This window comes from Sus scrofa, chromosome 13 (assembly GCF_000003025.6).
Source record: "Sus scrofa isolate TJ Tabasco breed Duroc chromosome 13, Sscrofa11.1, whole genome shotgun sequence".
Taxonomy (NCBI): Eukaryota; Metazoa; Chordata; class Mammalia; order Artiodactyla; family Suidae; genus Sus; species Sus scrofa.
In genome coordinates, this window is record NC_010455.5 from 61,201,812 (window position 1) to 61,222,521 (window position 20,710).

General features: G+C 40.9%; 1 protein-coding gene across 9 annotated transcripts in view; it reads left to right on the forward strand.

Annotated features, from left to right (window-relative positions):
* Positions 1-20,710, forward strand: part of ITPR1 (inositol 1,4,5-trisphosphate receptor type 1) — a 330,788-nt gene that overhangs the window by 133,681 nt on the left and 176,397 nt on the right. For 6 of the 9 annotated variants that reach the window (XM_021069280.1, XM_021069282.1, XM_021069278.1 and 3 more), the window contains 6 exons: positions 946-1,029; positions 1,126-1,272; positions 5,312-5,407; positions 7,408-7,452; positions 11,540-11,694; positions 19,924-20,023. In XM_021069280.1, the coding sequence (XP_020924939.1) occupies positions 946-1,029; positions 1,126-1,272; positions 5,312-5,407; positions 7,408-7,452; positions 11,540-11,694; positions 19,924-20,023 (627 nt within the window). The remainder of the gene's footprint in view (positions 1-945; positions 1,030-1,125; positions 1,273-5,311; positions 5,408-7,407; positions 7,453-11,539; positions 11,695-19,923; positions 20,024-20,710) is intronic. The other 3 variants (XM_021069281.1, XM_021069284.1, XM_021069283.1) reach the window with 1 other exon arrangement.

Sequence of the window (20,710 nt, forward strand, 5' to 3'; positions counted from 1 at the left end):
ATATGTGGGTACTCAAAGTGGCTTGAGTAGTGACTCAGGGCAGGGTGCCCATTCTGCAGTTGAGGGAACCAAGACCCTGAGCCAGGCCTGCCACCTGAGGTTGTGTGAGCCTGTGCAGTAGATGGGAGCAGAGAGTCACCTCAGGGCTCAGTTTGCTAAACTTTGTATAACTGGGGGATTGTTTCCTAACATCTTAAACCAGAAAAGGGCCCCCTTTACCAAATTTGGCCAGAGGGTCACCCTTTTCTGATTGGTCTGCCTAAAGAGAGGGCCTTTTGCTAATTCCTAGGAAGGGGACCCTACTGGCATCACCAGCCTTGTGAGGTGCTAATCTTGTGTTTGGCAATACTTCTACTTAACCTCTTAATTGGCAATTATAGGACATAAGGACTGTAACTTGACTGTGACATAAATATTTACCTAATGGTTGAGTATACAAGCTCTGGAATCAGATAAGAATTCAAATCCAAAATCTGCCATTCCCCGCCTCTGTGACTGGAGGTTTGTTACATTCTCCCTGTGCATCAGTTTTCCTATCTCAGAAATGGGTGTGATGGTCATTGCTCTTTGTTAGGGTGTTGCTGAGGATTAAATGTATTAGTGAATGTTAGTACTGAGCCCAGTGCCTGGCATGAATTTTATGTACAGTGGCTGCTACCCTTAGGGATCACTAACATTTTAGAATGTTTACATGGGACTTTTTTGGGGGGCTGGGGGTGCTTTGTAGCTGAACCTATTTTATAAATGCTTATTTTCATTGGGTCTTTGCTTTCTGGCTATAGAACAAGAGACTTGGGGGAAAAAAAGATGTTATTCCAGGAGGGGACACATCAGTCTTTAGGTTTGGAGGGCCCAGCCTTGCTTCTTGGGCAGAAATGGGACATTTGGGGGCTGGAAGACAGAGTTGTTGAGTAAGTGCAAAAATAACTCTGATTTGTTTCCCAGGTCAATTCCGTCAACTGCAATACAAGCTGGAAAATAGTCCTTTTCATGAAATGGAGTGATAACAAAGATGACATATTAAAGGGGGTAAGTTTTATACTTTATGGTCCGGGCAGCACTTGGCTCTTCTTTAGGTCTCTTTTAAATGCATTGTCCTTAATTCCTCTATTTGTGGATTTTTAGGGTGACGTGGTGAGGCTGTTCCATGCCGAGCAGGAGAAGTTCCTCACCTGTGATGAGCACAGGAAGAAGCAGCATGTCTTCCTGAGAACCACTGGCCGGCAGTCAGCCACATCTGCCACGAGTTCCAAAGCCCTGTGGGAGGTGGAGGTAAGGGATGGGCGGGCCACGCAAGAAGAAAGGATTCCACTTACAGGAATAAATCATATCCTGATCCTTAAATCCACCTTGGGTTCCAAAAATGGGTTGGGGCAACTTAAAGAAACAAGCGTATCATGCCCTTTCAGAAGGATGCTGGATGTTCTTGGGGAGGAAAATAATAGCTACTTTGGAAGTGAACTCCCAGTGGATGTCAGAAATTTCTCTCTCTGGTCATCTAATCATCTCTTGCTTCTGTTTTCTTTCTTGTGCTTGCTAAGGTATTTGTCGTAACAAATGTATGTAATCAAGTGCCTAACCCACATGGTAGGTAGGTGACTGCACATTGGTGACAGGATGGAGAGATGCTGGATGGTAAAGGTGATAAGAGGCACGTGCCTTGTCCTCTAGTGGTTTGGATGAAGGAGGGAGAGTTTGAGTTTGGGCAAGGGATGAGGGAATATTTCCTGGAGGAGTTAGCTTCTGAGCTGGTACTGAGATCCAGGATGACCTGGGTTTCAGAAGGAAGAGATGAATGGAGTCAGTCACCTTGTATAAGTTACTGGCATGGAAACATGAGGCAACATTGGGTTAGAACAGTAACCTAGCTTGGTGAGGTGCAGGGGATCATCATGGGACATAAAACAGAAACTGCTTGAGGAGACCAGAGCTTGAAGCGCAGTATATCCAGGCTGTAGAGTGTTGGGCCTGACTTTGTAAACCATGAAAGTATTCCATATGTCAGAACCCTACAGAAGTCATGGTGACTGACTTTAAGAACCTTAAAAGCAAGTATCATATCCTATTCACATATAAATTGATAGAAATGAATTAAACATGTCAACCTTTGGGGGAGGATTTCTGAGCTACGGACTCCTAAAATTTGGGGTACTTCACTCAGAAGTCCATTTCAGAACATCTTCTATTTTTTTCTTCTGAGGAGAAATAGCTGTCTATTTTTGGACTCCCTAAAAAACTGTTGCCTGTCAATTTTCCCTCTGAATATTCTAGGAAAACATGGCATGTCTTTCTTTTGTATTTACTCCTTGAAGATTTTAGAAACTTCAGTGCCCCTTCAAAATTAAAGAAGGAAGGCAACACCATGTATTTTATACTTACGGTCCTGATTTGAGGTTTATATTATACATCTTGAGCTTTTTGCTTGTTTTACATAGTGCCCTGTCTTTTCACATGTGACGTTAGAACCTCACAATAGTGTATAGTTGAATCTTAAACATGCTGATGTTAGGGGCACTGACCCTCCACATGCTCAAAAATCCAAGTACGACCAACAACCCTCTGTATTCACAGTTCTCTGCATCGGTGGATTCAACCAATCACGTAGCACCATAGTATTCAATATTGGAAAGAAACCACATGATAGTGGACCTGTGTAGTTCAGCTGTGGGTTCTTCATGAGTCATCTGTACTTTTATTTCCCTCTTCCTGTCCTTTGTGGTGTTACTCTGTTGCTTTTTACTTTTACGTATGTTGTAAATTCCATGGTGCATTTTTATTTATTTTGCCTGGTTTAAGGAGTTACTTGTTTTTTAAAAACATGGAAACACAAGAGGACAGGCGTCTTTTACCCACATCATTATTGTTTCCAGCCCTTCATTCCTTGGTATGGATTTGGATTTTCATCTGGAATGATTTTCCTTCAGGCTAAACAACTTCTTTATCATTTCTTACAATGCACCACTGCTATCAGCTCTCATTTGTAGATGAGAAAATATCTTTATATTGGTCTGTGAAAATATCTTTATTTCACCTTCATTTAAAAAATCAGTTTATTTTCCTTTTTTAACATAACAGCCTCATTGAGATACAATTCATATATCATACAATTCACACATTTAAATTGTATCATTCTCAGTGGGTTTTAGTACATCCAAAAGGAACCCTGGACCTGTAGAAATCATGCTCATTTCTTTTCAAACTTGCCCCCTCTTCACCTCTGGGTCACCACTAGTCCACTTTCTGTCTTTATAGATTTGCCTGTGTTGGACATTTCATATAAATGGTATCATACAATATGTGGTTCTTTGTGTCTGACGTCTGACCTAGCACCAAGTTTTTAGAGTTCATCCATATTGCCACACATATTTGCACCTCCTTTCTTTTTGTTGTTACATTTCATTATACGGATATAACATTTTATTTATTATTCATTGGCATTGGGGTTGCTTTTTTTTTTGGTTGTGAGTAATGCTGCTGTGAACATTTGGATTTAAGTTTCTTTGAGGACATGTTTCATTTCTCTTGGGAGTGGAATTGTGAGTCGCACGGTAACTGTTTAACCTTTTGACAAAATGCTGGACTGCCTTCTAAAGTGATTGCACTGTTGTATGTTCCCACTTGGAGCATGTTAAAGGTTCTGATTTCTACATATGACCTCCATTTATGAAAGATATTTTTGTTTAGTATAGAATTTTATGTAGTTTTCGTAGTTGAAGCTATTCTTGTTATCTTGCATCCATTGTTTTCTGATGTGAATTCAGTGATTTCCTTTGTTCCCTGAATGTAGTGTCTCTTTTTTTTCTTAGCTGTTTCTTAGATTTTTCTTTTTATTTCTGGTTTACATTAACCTAATTATGATGTGTCTTGATGGATCTATGAGTGTTTATGTATGTATATTTATCCTACTTGGAATTCACTGAGTTTCTTGAAATTTTTGTGGCTAAGTATCAAAATGGGAAAATTTGGGGTCACTATTTCTCACATATTTTTTCAGCCCCTACCAACCCACACAGACATACTGGATCATTTGATACTCTCTTTGGCCACACTTTCCTGATTCTTGCCTGTCTATTGCTTTATGATAGTAGGCTATGTTATTGAGTATCTGGATTCTGTTGCCTTCCTTTAAAGAGTACTGAGTTTTGTTTTGTCAGACAAAGAAAATTACCTGTGAATCAATTTGATCCTTTGAAGGTTTGCTTTAAAGCTTAAGACAAGTGTATTGTAGCTTTTTTTTTTTTTTTTCTTAATGGCTGGATTATCTCTACTACTAGAGCGTGACCTTTTGACATCTCTACTGAATGCCCCAGTTGTTCCGAGAGTCTTTGCTTTGTCTTGTTGCAGTCAAAACACCATCAGGTCCTGTGTGAATTCCAGATTGTTGAGTTTATGACTAACCTCTCATTTTTTTACCTGGCCTTGTGTCGGGGGGGTCTTGCTTTACACATACACAGCTTAGTATTCAGCCAAAGATTCAAGGAGGCCCCTGTGGAGCTTTCTGGAGCTTTTTTCCCTTGAGAGCTCTATATTCTGCCGTGATAAACTGCAGCCACTTCAGTGTCCTTATATTCTGACGCGTCTCCCCAGCGGAATGAGACGGGTATCTTCTGCTTGAGTTCTCCTTCCCATAGCTGCCGTCTGACCTCCCAGCCGAAAGCTGGAGCAACCATGGAGATCACCTTGTTTCCCTTTCCTCCGAGGTCACAGTTGTGCACTCCCTGTTGTCCAACATCTGAACACAGTTGTTTTTTTTATTTTATTCTGCTTTGTCTTTGTCTATGGCAAGTTCATATATATTGTATAGTGTCTATTTATGGCACTAACTCCCAGTGCCAATTATTCCATCATAAGCAGAAGCTACAGTTATATTTATTTTATAGTAAATTGGTCCAGACACCATGAGTATCAAGTGTCAGAGCACAGGCTTGTGGTTGTGTTACAGTACACGGTTTCATGGATAGACAGCTGGTACAGTTTTCCATGAGATTCTTTTTGGTTCATTTTGCCCTTTTGTGGATGAGTTCTGGAACCTTGATTTCTTCCTTGTGGTTAAGGCAAATCACCTGAAAATGATCGAACTTTGTAATACAACGGTTTCATGTTAATTGGGGGACCCTATTTATTCTCTGGAGAAACACTGCTTAGCACTACTTAAGATGCTTGTAAGGGGTTTGTTGGCAGATAATGATTTTTCTTCACCTGGTAAATATCTCTCCTAAACTATGACTCCCTTGTGATATCTCAGATTCAGTGTTGTCCTTATTGGGGCTGATATTGCTTCCACTCCTGCTGATGGTTTATCCTTTTGCAGGTGGTCCAACACGATCCATGTCGGGGTGGAGCTGGATATTGGAACAGCCTCTTCCGTTTCAAGCATCTTGCTACAGGGCATTACTTAGCAGCAGAGGTAAGTGGTAGCCCTGTGGTTTTTCTCTTTCAAGGGCGATGCACCCCCCTTTCCTCACTTACCTATAGCCATTGGGTAGTTAGAGGCTTAGGGTGATGCTCAGTCCCCTAGCTTTTCCTTCTGCTTTTCTGTTTCTTTCTGACTCATTTCCCTGCTTTACAGATAAGAAGAGACAAAAATGATTAACACATTTTGTATTTGATAGGGATTCTGCTGAAGATGTGGGGAGAAGGTCAGTTAGAAAATACCACTGTCTTGGGAATGTAACGTCCAGTGTGCTAACTGTAGTTAATAACACTGTCCTGTATACATTTGGCCCTTGAACGACGTGAGTTTGAACTGCACGGGTCCAGTTACAAAAGTGGGATTTTTCAAAGGTAAAGGCAATGCTGCACGGTCTGTGGTTGGTTGAATCCAAGTGTCCAAGAGACACTGCAGATGTGGAGGAGCCACAGATTTGGAGTGCCAGCTCTAAATTGTACTCAGATTGACTCCCAAATGACTCAAGGGTCAACTGTGTTTCATAGTCACTAAGAGAATAAATCTTTAAAAAAAGAAAACATTGCTAATCTAGGTTTTAGGATTATCTTTCCATTTCGCTCTTGTGTACTGCTTCCCCCACATCTTATTTACCAAACCCGATCTCAGCATGAATGACCAAGACTTGGAGGTAGTGAAATATGGTATGTGAATCTGGAAGCATTAAAGCACATCAAGAATTAGATAATTTTATAAACCCTGCTTACTCAGAGCATTAGTAGAATAGACAAGATCTTGGAGTTCCCATCGTGGCTCAGCCGTAATGAACCTAACTCGTATCCATGAGGATGCAGGTTCGATTCCTGGCCCCGTTCAGTGGGTTAAGGATCTGGCATTGCCGTGAGCTGTGGTGTAGGTCGCAGATGCAGCTTGGATCTGGCATTGCTATGGCTGTGGTGTAGGCCAGTAGCTGCAGCTCAGATTCAGCCCCTAGCCTGGAGACATCCATATGTCATGAGTGTGCCCCTAAAAAAGGAAAAAAAAAAAGAAAAAAAAAGAATAGGTAGGGTCTTTTACTTACAGGAATGCCAGAAATATAGGAAATGTATTTTAAATATCTGTGAAGTGTTTTTGAGGAAAGCCTAAGACTCAACACTGAAGGATGGGAGGAATTTCCCTCTTAATTCTTGTATTAAATTGGGGAGCCATCTCACTGTGTGATAGATGTTGAGTTGTACTCTGATCTCCTGGAAGATGTACAATGCATATTCATGTGGGATTCTAGCCATACATCAAAAGACACCTTCTGTTGTCTGGTACCCCAGTGAGACTGCTCAGAGATTTTGAAGGTGGTGCATGGGTGTCAGGACTACTTCTGCACCTGACCCCAAGGAGGACCGAATCCAAATGTTCCACCTCTCCCCACTCCCCCACCACACCCCTGGGATGCCTGACACTTCTATGAACTGCTGATTTCAAAATAAAGAAGAGCAGAAGATCAAGACTAAGTTGAAATTTAAAATAGAGCCCTAGAAAATTATGGACCCTGGTAACCTGCTGTGAGAAATGTCAATTACGTTGGTTGCCAAACATCAACGTTGGTTGCCAAACATCAACGGTGGTTGCCTTATCTGTTATGTTCTAGGGTGAATGTAACTCTTTCTGGAAGCCAAATGATTTTTACTTCTCAGTGGAAATGAGCAGGATTATCAATGACTGGACACTGATCTTTTATTTATTTCAGGCTTTTAACTGTTGCTTTGCTAGTGGATTCTTTGTGCTCCTCTGTCTACACTTGAGAGCCGTCTATCGGGTGCTGGTAGATTGTTCCTTGTGTGTTGTACCCGTGTGAACTGTGTTGTGGTTGTGGCATGCTGGTTTCGTGAACAGAGGGAAGGGACAAGTCCTTAGCTGTCCAAAGATGTTTGCAGGCCTTGAAGCCTTGAAGTCTGCTGCAGGTGGGGCCGAGTCCATGAGAAAGCAATGGATGTTTTAATTTCCTAATGATTCTTTTTCATCAGGTAGACCCTGACTTTGAGGAAGAATGCCTGGAGTTTCAGCCCTCAGTAAGTATGGGCAAGAGCCTTCTTGTCTTCATCTGGTAGGGTGAGGCCATGTGATCTGCAACCCCGTATCAGAAATGTGGTCACTGCGTGCTGGGGAAGGGAAACCCTTACACTGCCTTAAAAACAGGGTCTTGCTCTGTGCTTCCCTCAAGGGAAGTCATATTGCCTTGTCCTGATTGGTCCAAAAGACTGCCAGTCATGAGGCTCTTTGTGCTTAGTCAAGGGATCTCTCCAAGTTGCAGGGTATCTCTTGGAATATGCTAGGTTGGACACAGTGACAGTCCCTGTAGGAATCAGCTTTTACAAATGAACCTCTTACTGCTGTTGACCTGAATCTATGACTCCCTCAGATTTTTTTCAGTGAGTGTGTGAGGTGGATACTGTCATTTAGACTGTGGAGTAACACATGAGGCATGACCTCTGGTTAGACACTCAGTTGTCTAATCTTCTGTCCCTGCTTTCTGCTAAATTAGAAATAGATTTTATATCATGGTTTGGAATTTTAATGCCAGCTGGATCTTTTTTGGGAGGGCATATTGCCCATGAACGCTGATATGGAAGCCCTTGGGGGTTCAGGTGTCCACAGTTACAGGTTGACCAGGGCAGTGGTTGTGTTACAGGGACATGATGGGTGTAAGAGATGCTGTTCGTTTGTGGAGTGCTTGGTTCTGGTCTAGGATTAGCAGAACAAAAATCTAAACAGTTGCTGCTGTCTTTGACATTGTGTGTGTCTGTGATCATCTTGATGGTGAATATGGTAGGTGGTATTGAGGGTATTGTTTTTAGTAAAATTTTGAAAGAATTGGGCATTAACATTTCATTAATATTAATGAAAGGAGTTGGGGGTGAAGATAACACAGAATGTGATTGTCTTTGTAAGTGCAAGGAAGTCCTGCAGTAGTTACAAACCTTCTAGTTATGTTTGGGTAGAATATTAACTTTGGAAGAAACACAGATAAGTCCTGCCATTAGTTCCTGGACTTGCTGGGGGAATTCATCTCCTCTTCCCCCCTTGGGGGGCACAGAGGGGCCTGGGCCCTCCTTACCAGCCCTTCATCCTCTCTCCTAGAGCCCATTTTGAAAGCTGACCTTCTACAGTCACTGTGGCTCAGAAAACACTGGCCTGGTCCAGCCTTCTGCCAGCATGTGGGGAAATATTTGCACGTCATCCCTGCATAGTTTTCACTGGTTATTATTTGAACCCTCACCCTGGAAGGGGCCTTAGTTTTCTTGAGATAGTTTCTTCGTGCCCCTTTTTTTATTTTGAGAGCAGGGCTACTTTTGTGTAACCTGCGTCCTTGGTATTGGTGCTGCTGTCTGAGGTGGCACAGAACCAGTCTCCCTCTGAGGTGACTTTGGAAGGAGAACCGTGGCTTCTTTCACTGAGAGCTGATATCCAAGTGAACCTTGAGCTCTGTGGAAACAGGACTGCTTTCCTGGGCTGATCACATGCAGAGAAGGACAGGCATTTGTGGTGCAAGAGGAAGAATATAGTGATCAAAAGTAGGGCTGGAAAGGAGTTCCTGCTGTGGCTCAGCAGGTTAAGAACCTGACATAGTGTCTATGAGGATGCAGGTTCTATCCCTAGCCTTGCTCAGTGGGTTAAGGATCTGGTATCGCTGCAAGCTGTGGTGTGGTGTGTTGTAGGTTGCAAATGTGGCTTGGATCTGGCATTTCTGTAGCTGTGACTGTGGTGTAGGCCAGCAGCTACAGCTCTGATTCTAACCCTAGCCTAGGAACTTCCATAAGCTGCACCTGTGGCCATAAGAAAAATAGTAGAGAGGGAGGGAAAGAGAGAGAGACAGACCTGGGTTTTGATAGCTGTGTGACTGGATGAGTCCCTCTCTGAGACTGAATTCCCTCATCTTTAGATGTGGATGATATGCTCGTTGTGAGGACCAAGTGAGGTGTGCAAATGAAGTGCCTAGCCCACAGCAAGTGCTTCACGCATGGCATTTTTGTAAGTGGCCAAGGATGATCCCCATTTTCAATGCCTTTCTGTTCACTCGTTCATCTCGCACAGCAGTGGCACAAAGGAATTAGGCCAGGTCTTGGACAGGTGAGGAAGAAGAGTGGTCTGGGAGTTCAGTCATTTTTCTGCTCCTCCAGGCTTCTCCAGGTCAGGGCTGTGCCATGAGCCACAGGCATGGCTACACATCTGGACTGTGTGGTTAGGGCTCTTCAGGATGTTGCTTGGGTGGTGGTCCTCAGTGGAGGACAGGTGTGGGTCTGGCCTTACCCCACACCCTCCTGGCCAGTAGCACAGCTCCGGCCTTTGCAGGGAAGGTATTGGCCTTGGAGGCCCTGCCCTCTCCCCTCTTCCTGGTGGGAAACTCAGGAGTCTGGGCGAGGAAGCCTCTCATTCTGCTCTGCTCATGGGTCATGTATTCCCTGAGTCTGGCATGCAGGAATGTGGTTTTGCCTGTGAGCCCATTTGCTTTGTCGTTCTCACCCTTCTAAATGCGGTGGTGCCCTTAGCCAGGGGCTTGGTGCCCGAGGGAGAGGGTAGCCTGCTGAGGCTGCTCTGGCCTGGGCCTTGTGCACATGAGCCTGTCCTCCCACTAGGTGGCAAACACCGACTGCACAAGGGAGGATGGGAGGTGCCTTCCCAGGTCATGGTCCAGATGCCCTGTAGTTGTCGCTTTTTTTCCTCGTATGTGTGGCAGCTCTGAAGTGTAACTGGAAACCTGTGGCCGAGCCCTATGTCTCACACCAGAACCGAGTCAGGGTTTATTTGGAAAGTGGTGGGTGGAACCCTTTGCAGGTAATGGTGGTTAGAAGACCACAGATTCTGGTCGAAGTGCTTTTTCCTGAACTGAGCTCATGGAGTTGTTCTTGCGCTCTCTAGTTGATTCTTACTTTAATGTAGATAGAATGATGAATCCAGAGTTTGTGTAACTAGAGAATCCAAGGTATTAGAGAAGGGAGTGTGAGAGAGGGGGAGACAGAGATTGGGGTATTCAAAAAAATTATTTGTATTTTCTTTTCCTTCCTTCCCTCTCTCCCTTCCTTCCTCCCTCCTACTCTCCCTCCCTCCCTTCCTTCTTTTTTTTAACAGACAAAGTTTGGGGCTGCTGACAATCTGAAAAAGCAGACTCTTGCCTGAAATCCTAGAACTCTGGCCCCTGCAGTGAAATTCTCTCACACCCTCTCCTTTGCCTGTTAGATTTGGTTTGTCTCCACTCCATTTGGAAAGGAAGCAGGGCCTCAGCCTAAGCAAAGCAAGTTAGAGACAAGGAAAATGTGATTTTCCTAGTAGATGCAGGTGGATGTTGTCATCTTGCAAGGATGTTGAACATTCAAAATAATCCCATGTAGAGTCACAGGGCAGAGAGTGACCTTGCAGAGCCTATCAGAGCAGGCACTGGGCTAAGCACATTGCTTCAATCTTCTTAGTCATATAGCCTTTGGAGACCAGAATGTGCTTTTACAGTTTCTGGGGAAAGCTTTCGTCATTGTTCCTCAGCCTTCACTGTCCGAGATGTTCCTTGGTCTCAGCCAAATCCCGCACGTAGCAGGAGAGGCTCTTTTCCCCTGAATTATTATCGGCAGCAGCCCTCTTTGACGAATTAGGGACATTTTTTTTCAGGGTTAGTCTGACTTGTCAGATGTTTTTCTTGGCCACATGGGGATAGCTGCTTACGAACACTTGGATTCAGGTTTATTTCATTTTATTTTTTTCTCCTGGGAAGTAGTCGTACTGTTCTTGCTAGACAGTTACACTGTAGGTTAACACAATGGCCCGGGACCAAACCCACAGAATAAGTTTCCTCCACATGCTCCTCCACCACCCTTGACCCCCAACTACACAGGGATGTGTCAGCTATAGCCCCCGCCCCCGACAACGATTACCGCACCCCACGTTGTTCAGGCATTTTTATTGCAGTACAAGGAGTAGAGTGTAAATATTCCTGGTGTGAGCGGCCACCTCTCATCTCTTATGACTGGTCTGAACCCGTGGTTCTTTTCCTGCCAACCGCCACCATTCACTCTTGTTTCTTCCCTGTTCCTGTGGACTGTGCAGTCATGGCAGTGAGTGAAGGGCTTGGCACACAGAATCCTTGACTTGATGACTTTTCCTCCTCAGGTGGACCCAGACCAGGATGCCTCCCGCAGCAGGTTGCGAAACGCCCAAGAAAAGATGGTGTACTCTCTGGTCTCTGTGCCTGAAGGCAATGACATCTCCTCCATTTTTGAGCTAGACCCCACTACCCTCCGTGGAGGGGACAGCCTCGTCCCAAGGTATGGTTGCAGAGTGCCTTATCCCATCAGGGCTGGTATAGGCAGCCTCGCTGGATCTCTTGGAATTCAAAACACCACTGCTTTTCTTGGAGTTTATGTATAGGATTTGGTAAACGATTTGGTCTGGCTGCCTGTTGAAATGGCATCTGATTTTTTTTTTTTTTTTTTTCTTTATGGCTCGTCAGTTAAAAGTTCTCATGGTTGGTTGAGAAGTGCTGTGTTGTAAACCAACTATAATGGAAAAAAGAAAAATCATTTGAAAAAAATAAAATAAATAAAATAAAAGTAAAAAAAAAGAAGTGCTGTGTTTAGGTAAACACGCCAAACATTAAGCTCAAGTAGCTTGAGATTTCTAGTTTCCTTTACTCTCTTGCTCGTTCCCAAACCTGAGAGCTCTCCTGGTCAATCCAATAAACAATTGGGAATAAATTCTAGAAAATGCAACATTTGAAATTTACTCAGTAGATAGTAAATTTTATTAATGGCATTGAGAAATCAGATCAGTCTTCTTTGGTTGTTCTGTTAAGTTTAACTCTTAGTTTTGTTGCCTAAGGATGCATTTCTAGGGGGGGAAAGACTGGACTGTAAATGGGACAAAAGCTCACTCTTAACAAAATCACCAAAAATATGAATAGCAGTCAACACCTGTTGAGTGCTGACTCCATGCCATTTATAATGCTGAATACTTGTGTCGTATGATTTCATCTTCGCCAAAACTCCTGTGAGATAGGTATTATGATTTGTCCCATATTACAGAGAAACCATGGCTCAGAGACTTCAAGAAACGTAACACATGTACGAGTGCCATTGCAGAGCCCCAAATCTTACACATTTGAGACAGATGGGGTTGTTCTGGCAGTTCTGACACTTCAGCACGGCCATGGTTAGTGAAGTCTCACTGGCACTGGTTGGTGTTACAATGGCCCCTCTCTAAGGGTTCCTTTATGTTTCACTACTCATGTATGTCATTGCTGTTTCCCTACTCAGCCCGAGCCTGCCCGTGAAAGTACTCACTGCAGCTTGAGTAGTGTCAGAATTAGAGGGGGACCTTCTCTTATGCTGGGTCCTCTTTTTGCTCCTCTCAGAGTGATAAACGCAAAGCAGTGACCACAGAGAAGAGAACCTTATCAGGAAGTTCTCTTCTGTGTGAATCATGCAGTGATTGTAAGCCCTTGAGAATCTGGGGAAAATTAGAGATATTATCCTATTAAATCCCAAGTATGTGCACGGCTTCCGCAACCTCCAGGTTTGTGGCTTTAAAAACCAACAGATACTGGATATATAATTCATGTATCATACAATTCACTTATTTCAAGGGCTCAATCCATTGGTTTTCAGTAGATGAGCAGAGTTGGGTAACCATCATTGCAATTGATTTTAGAACAATTTCATCACCCAAGAAGGAAATCTGTCCCTGTTAGCAGTCACTGTCGTTGCCCTGGGCTCCACCCAAAGCCTTAGACAGATCTACTTTTTGTTTCTGTTGGTCTACCAATTCTGGACATTTCATATCAATTGAATCACATTTGGCTTTTTGTGAATGGCTTCTTAGCATTGTTACGGAGATTCATTCATTTTGTAGCATGAGTTCATTTCATTTTATTCTTTTTTTTTTTTTTTTTTTTTTTTTTTTTTTTGGTCTTTTTGCTATTTCTTGGGCCGCTCCTGCAGCATATGAAGGTTCCCAGGCTAGGGGTTGAATCGGAGCTGTAGCCACCGGCCTACACCAGAGCCACAGCAACTCGGGATCCGAGCCGCGTCTGCAACCTACACCACAGCTCACGGCAACGCTGGATCCTTAACCCACTGAGCAACGGCAGGGACCGAACCCGCAACCTCATGGTTCCTAGTCGGATTCGTTAACCACTGCGCCACGACGGGAACTCTCATTTCATTTTATTCTTAAATCACATTCTATCATATGGTTATGCCACATGTTACTTATTCACTTACTAGTTGCTGGCCATTTGGGTTGTTTGCCTCTCTTTGGTTGCTGTGTATACATTTTAGTGTGGACAGATGTTTTCACTTCTCTTGGGTTTGTTCCTAAGAGTGAAATTAATGGGTCATGTGTTAACTGTGTCTAACCTTTTGAGGAACTGCCAGTTTTACGTTTATAACTTTATATTCCCACCAACTATATGTAAAGGTTCTAATTTCTCTACATTTTCTCCAATGCTTGTTGTTATCTGTGTTGTTTTATTTGAGCCATGCTAGTAACAGTGCAATGGTATCTCATTGTGGTTTTGACTTGCATTTCTTTGATGGGTAATGATGTTGATAGTCTAATTATGTCTTATTGACCATTTTCATATCATTTTTTTTTTTTTGGTCTTTTTAGGGCTGCACCCATGGCATATGGAGGTTCCCAGACTAAGGGTCAAATCAGAGCTGTAGCTGGGGCCTACACCACAGCCATAGCAATGCAGGATCCGAGCTGTGTCTGCAACATACACCACAGCCTGTGGCAACACTGGATCCTTAACCCACTGAGTGGGGCCAGGAACCGAACCTCGCATCCTCATGGATGCTAGTCAGATTCATTTCCGTTGAGCCACAATGGAAACTCCATTTGTATATCATTTTTGGAGACATATTTATTCAGCTCCTTTGCCCATTATTTTTTGGTCCGCTTAAAATACTGTGTTATGTATCTTTTGATTATTGAGTTTTAAATGTTCTTTCTTACAAATCCCTTATCAAATATAATTTGCAGATCTTTTTTCCCATTCTATACATTTCTTCACTTTCTTGATGGTGTCTTGTAAATCACAAAAGTTTTTAATTCTCTTGAAGTCCAATTTACCTATTATTTCTTTTGATGGCTTATGCTTGGTTTCTTAAGAAATTATTGCTTAATCCGAGGTCACAAAGTTTTTTTTTTTTTTTTTTTTTTTTGGTCTTTGTTACATTTTTGTTGTTGAGAACCATTTTTTCCATTTTTTAAAGTTTTATTGAAGTATAGTTGATTTACAGTATTGTAATAATTTCTGCTGTACAACAAAGTGATTCAGTTATATGTATATACACACATCTGTTCTTTTTCAGACTCTTTTCCCATATAGATTAAAATAAATATTGGGTAGAGTTCCCCGAGCTATATTCAGCAGGTCCCTATTGGCCAGTCCTTTCATAGAACACAGTGTGCATATTTCCAGTCCCAAACCCCCAGGCCATTTCTTCCCTCCATGTGTCCCGTTTGGTAACCACAAGTTTGTTTTCAAAGTGTTCTGCAGATAAGGTTATTTGTATCATTGTTTTAGATTCCACATGTAAGTGAAATCGTATGGTATTTATCTGTCTGTCTGACTTAGTTCCGTGAGTGTGATAATCTCTAGGTCAATCCATGTTGTTGCAAATGGCATTATTTCATTAATTTTTTTTTATGGCTGAGCAATATTTCATTGTATGTATGAATCACATCTTCTTTATCCAATCCTCTGTTGATGGACGTTTAGATTGCTTCCGTGTCTTGGCTATTGTAAACAGTATTGCGGTGAACATTGGGGTGCATGTGTCTTTTTGAATTATGGTTTCTCTGGATAGGTTTCCAGGAGTGGGATTGTTTGATCATATGATAGTCCTGTTTTCAGTTTTTTGAGGAGACTCTATACCGTTTTCCATAGTGATTGTACCAATTTACGTTCCCACCAACGATGTAGGAGGGCTCCTTTTTCTCCACACCCTCTACAGCATTTATTGTTTGTAGCCTTTTTGAAGGTGGCAGTTCTGACAGGTGTGAGGTGGTACCTCATTGTTTTGATTTGAATTTCTCTAATAATGGGTGATGTTGAGCATCTTTCCATGGTTTTTTTTTTTTTTTTTTTTTTTTTGCCATCTATGTCTTCTTCAGAGAAATGTCTCTTTAGATCTTCTGCCCCTTTTTTGATTGGCTTGTTTTTTTGATATGAGTTGCATGAGTTGTTTGTATATTTTGGAAATTAATCTCTTGTTAGTCACTTTCTTTGCAAATATTTTCTCTCATTCTGTGGTTTGTATTTTCATTATGTTTATAGTTTACTTTGCTCTGCAAAAGCATTTGTTTAATTAGGACCCATTTGTTTATTTTTGTTTTTAACTTTTCCTTATTCTTGGAGGTGGATCCAAAAAGATGCTGCTGCAGTTTATGTCAGAGAATGTGTGGCCACTGTTTTCCTCTAAGAATTTTATAGTATCCTGTCTTACATTTTGAGTTTATTTTTGTGTATTGTGTTAGAGAATGTTCTAATTTCATTCTTTTACATGTAGCTGTCCAGGTCATAAAGATTTATGTTTTTTTCTGAGAGTGTTATAGTTTGTATTCTTTTCACTTAGATCTTTGATCAATTTTGAGGTCATTTAAAAAAAATATGGTATGAAGTAGGGTATATTGCTTTTGTTAAGTGTTCTTTCTCATTGACTGCCTGATTGTTACCTAGATAGGGAGAGAGTCTGTAGAATCCAACTGCATTTCAGTTTAAGTACTTTTCCGTATGTTGTGTTCTCTATTCTAGAATTTCTTTAATGGTTTTTGGTTGTTTTAGGCTGCCAGGAGACAAGGGGATGATGTTTATTTCATGTTAAGTTTTTTCTTGTTGTTAGAGATAGCAAAGCACAGAACCATGTGACATAAAATACCCATCAGAATATATTTTATGGCATTGCCTTGGTGAAGAGGAATGAGGTGCCAGTTGGCCATATTCCTCAGTGGATTAGAAATCCCCATGATCTCTTGGGAATGGAAAGTTGGAGCTTCTCTGTTGGTTTGCCAGCAGCTTTGACCAGTTATAGACCTCTGCTTGTATATCCCCTTGATACATTACTGTTTCTCTGTTGGAAAATATTCTTTGTGGGTAGTTGTCCATAGACAGACTGATTGTAAATTCATAAGCAAGGGAAGCCTTGTGTTCACCCTGGAAAAAGTGTCTGACGTGGTCTCCCAGTGTGTTCATTACCTGTTATGATTTTGAACTTGGTCTTAGCTTTTTTTTTTTTTATTCTCATTTATTTTTTATAATTTATTTTTCATTAAAGCTGGTTTACAGTGTTCTGTCAATTTTATACTGTAGGTCTTAGCTTTTTAAATTTTTATCTGTTCTTGCCCTTGGCCATCAACCTCAGCCACCAACCCAGGACTGCATCACTGATGCAGTCCAGTCATAGAAAATCTTAGGAGTATACCCATTTCCCTCTATCTTAAAGCTGTGCTAAGTTTTACTTCTTTGAAGATCAGAAAGTCTGGGGGTAGATATATGAAAGTTCTTGCAATGTAACTGGTAAAGGACTTTCTGTGGTTGACATTGTTTGAAAGACTCCTTTAAAGTCAAAGTGAAAGGAATAGTGGCAAATGCTGTATATAATAAATAAGATAATAAAATTGCAATATAGGCAAATTTGATGCATTAAATGAACACTGGGAAGGTATCCAATTTTGCATCTTTTTTGCAGTTGTCATGACTTTTGAGCTAAGGATTGGGAATGGGACTGGAGATGAATAGATAGAATGCCCTTGGTGCTTTCAATGACGTTTGACCTAGAACTCAGTGTAATCAACCATCCAGTTAAAAGCCAAACTCCAGGCTTGAGCTATACTTTGAAAATGAGAAAATGAATCCCAAGTCCCTCAGAAGAAAAAAATGCAAATTTCTCTCAAATTTCTTGTTCATGTTGTTTAATTTATATTCATGCTATTCAAAGTAATTATCACTTATAACGTTCAAGACAGAACGAAGGGAGGCAGAGGATCTACTGAAGAGATGTGCCTGGTTTGATGTGCCCTACCGCTGCCCCCTTCTCATGTACTTGGGATGCTGTTGTTTAGAATTCCTCTTAATGCAAATGACTTCCACCCTCCCTGTCCTCCCTGGTCCCACCAGTGTTTCAAGTTCCAACTCAGGTTTTCTGTAACAAAAAATATTCGAAGACTCTGAAGTTTCCTTAATCTTCTCCTTTATAAGTCCTTCACCGCTCATCTTGACAGTCTTCCATCTTAATGCTTTTAATGTACATTTGTAACTTTTACTTGATGTGCATTCATCTTATTTCACTAATGTGATGATGGATGCCTTAAAGTTCAAGAATTGTCATTACTTCTTTAAAAGAAAAGCAAATTTGAAAAATGTTATAAAATGATCATGTTCACCACAAAAAGAAACAACAAAAATGTTTTAAAATCTCATGGAGAACAAAGAAGCAGGTAAAAATCTAAATTTTAAACCTAAAATTTAACCATTCAGAGGTAACTAGGGTTAACTTTTTGGTTGTAGTTTTAGACACATCTCTGGGCATACAGGTAACCTGTGTATAATTTATCATAAATGAATTATAAGCTGTTTTTTCCCACTGAACACCATGTCCTGTACATAGTTCCAAGTGAATGAATATTGATTGTAATCATTTTAAAGATCTATGTACCATTTGGACATGTATACAAAATTAACAAGTAAATTATTGAGATGGGTTGTTTATAATATTTTACTATTATAAATGATGCTTTGTGGAATATCTTTATGCCTCATTTTGCATCTGTGCTATCTCTTAAAGAAGAAATATGAAAATGGAATTGCTTGAAAAGATGGGTACATCATTCATGCATGTTATATGAACTGCCAGACTGCTTTCCAGAGCTGAACCTTTGATGCTTTTACCATGCATGTGCAGGAGAGCTCACCTCCCTAAGCTCTTGTCAGCGTTGGCTGATATCAGTCTCTAGGATCTGTAGAATATGAGACAATAAAATGATACATTGTTTTAATTTGTGTAAATTGAGAAGGAATGTGTTCATTGTTCATTGATTTTTCTTTATTAAATTACAGGTTTGTGTACCTGTTCCATTTTCATTTCCAATACTCATGATGTTTTTCTTACTGATTTTTAAGGTCTCTTTGTATATGTGCACTAATACCCTTTCATGCTATATGTTACTCTTTTATTTTCCCAGGTTGTCATTTTTCTTTCAATTTTTAATTTGATTCATACTTTTTTGCCCATGTTATATGGAAAATGTAAAATTTAAACTAGTAAGATGTGTCCATCTTTTATTTTTAAAATTTAGAAATCTTGCGTTTTGTTACATGCTTCAAATGTCTTTCCCTACCACAAGATTGTTAAATATTTATTCACATTTTCTTCCAGGAATTTGATGATTTTTTTTTTGCTTTATTGATCCGTATGAAAATTTCAATTACTGCTTTATCATCTCTTATGATAAGTGCTGATAAGTACTCAGTTAATACTTCTTGTCACTTTGTCTCATGCTCAGTTTATTCTGAGATCGTCATTCACAGGATACAGTTTTGACACATCTACCTCAGAGATGTTGTTGGTTTGGTTCCAGCCAACTGTGCTAAAGTGAATATTGCAATAAAGCAAGTCACACAATTTGTTTTGGTTTCCCAGTGCATATAAAAGTCATGTTTACTGTGGGATGGAAATCCTGTGAAATCAAATTGTTATTATGATCATTATACAACTACAGATGTGATAAATTCATCTGAGTAATAAAAAAAAAGTCATGTTTACACTACACTGTTATCTTTTAAGTGTGCAACACCTTATGTCTTAAAAAAAAACAATGTGCGTATCTTAATTTAAAAAATACTCTTTTGCTAAAATGGCACCAATAGATTTGCTCATTGGAGAAAACTTCATTTTGTAAAAACAAACAAACAGTATCTGTGAAGGGCAGTTAAGCAAAGTGCAATAGAATGAGATATTCCTGCTTTAGAAACACAGTGCATCACAATAACATCGGAGTTGTTATGAATGATTTGCTGTTGTAGATATATCAGAGTGTATCTTGGACCAGAACCATTTCCTTTTAAGTTTATATTGTCCAGTGTATGCAGCAGAAAGCCATTGTGGTATTCTTTTTTTTTTTTTTTTTTGTCTTTTTGCCTTTTCTAGGGCCACTCCTGCGGCATATGGAGGTTCCCAGGCTAGGGGTCGAATCAGAGCTGTAGCCACCAGCCTACGCCAGAGCCACAGCAACTCGGGATCCGAGCCACCTCTGCAACCTACGGCACAGCTCATGGCACAGCTCACGGCAATGCCAGATCCTTAACCCACTGAGTAAGGCCAGGGATCGAACCCGAAACCTCATGGTTCCTAGTCGGATTTGTTAACCACTGTGCCACGATGGGAACTCCCATTGTGGTATTCTTATTAATTCTGATAGGATGTATTCTAGGCTAGTGGCTATAGAGAATCTAAATGTTCTTGTCCCTAAAATATATATTTTTTTTCCTTTAGAAACTCCTATGTCCGGCTGAGACACCTGTGTACTAATACCTGGGTTCACAGCACAAATATCCCCATTGACAAGGAAGAAGAAAAACCCGTGATGCTGAAAGTAAGTCCCAATACTTGGCTGCCTCCTCTTGGTCTCATGCTCCCTAATGAAAGGGCCCCTTTGAGGGCAGATGGAGAGGAGGGGGCTCTGAAGTTTTTGCTGCTTTGGCAAGAGTGTGGTCAATGGCAAACTTGAATGTGATGAAAGAGTTCTTTCCAGGGGACCTGACTAAAGTGAGCCCAGAGCTTTTGAAGTAACTAGAACCTTTTTATTCCATGGCTTCTGCCATAAAGGTTGAGCAATCATCTGGAGTTCCTATTTGTATAAAGGATGATTTTGGCTGGGGGAATGTTTGCTTGTGCCCAAGGTGCATCATATACCTAGTTGATTTCCCAAATCTTCATTATTTCTTTATTCTCTGTGTATTTAAATATACACTTTGATTTCTTGAAAGATCCTCCATCCTCTCTAATTTCTCTCCCTGAAGCCCACTGCTCCTTTCTCACCTTGTCCAGGATCATAGAACATGAATATACAGTCATAGGCTTCTTCTTTTTAAAAAATGGAATGATACTCTAAATAATCTTTTTTGGTGCTGGAGGAAATTATTGGAATTTTTTCCTTTACTTTTATGAACATTTTAAGGTATCTAGAAAAGTTGAAAGAATGGTACATTGTCAACCTGTATAATATTCTCAGAACCAATAATAATCATTTTGTACATTTGCTTTTTCCCTATGTATTTAT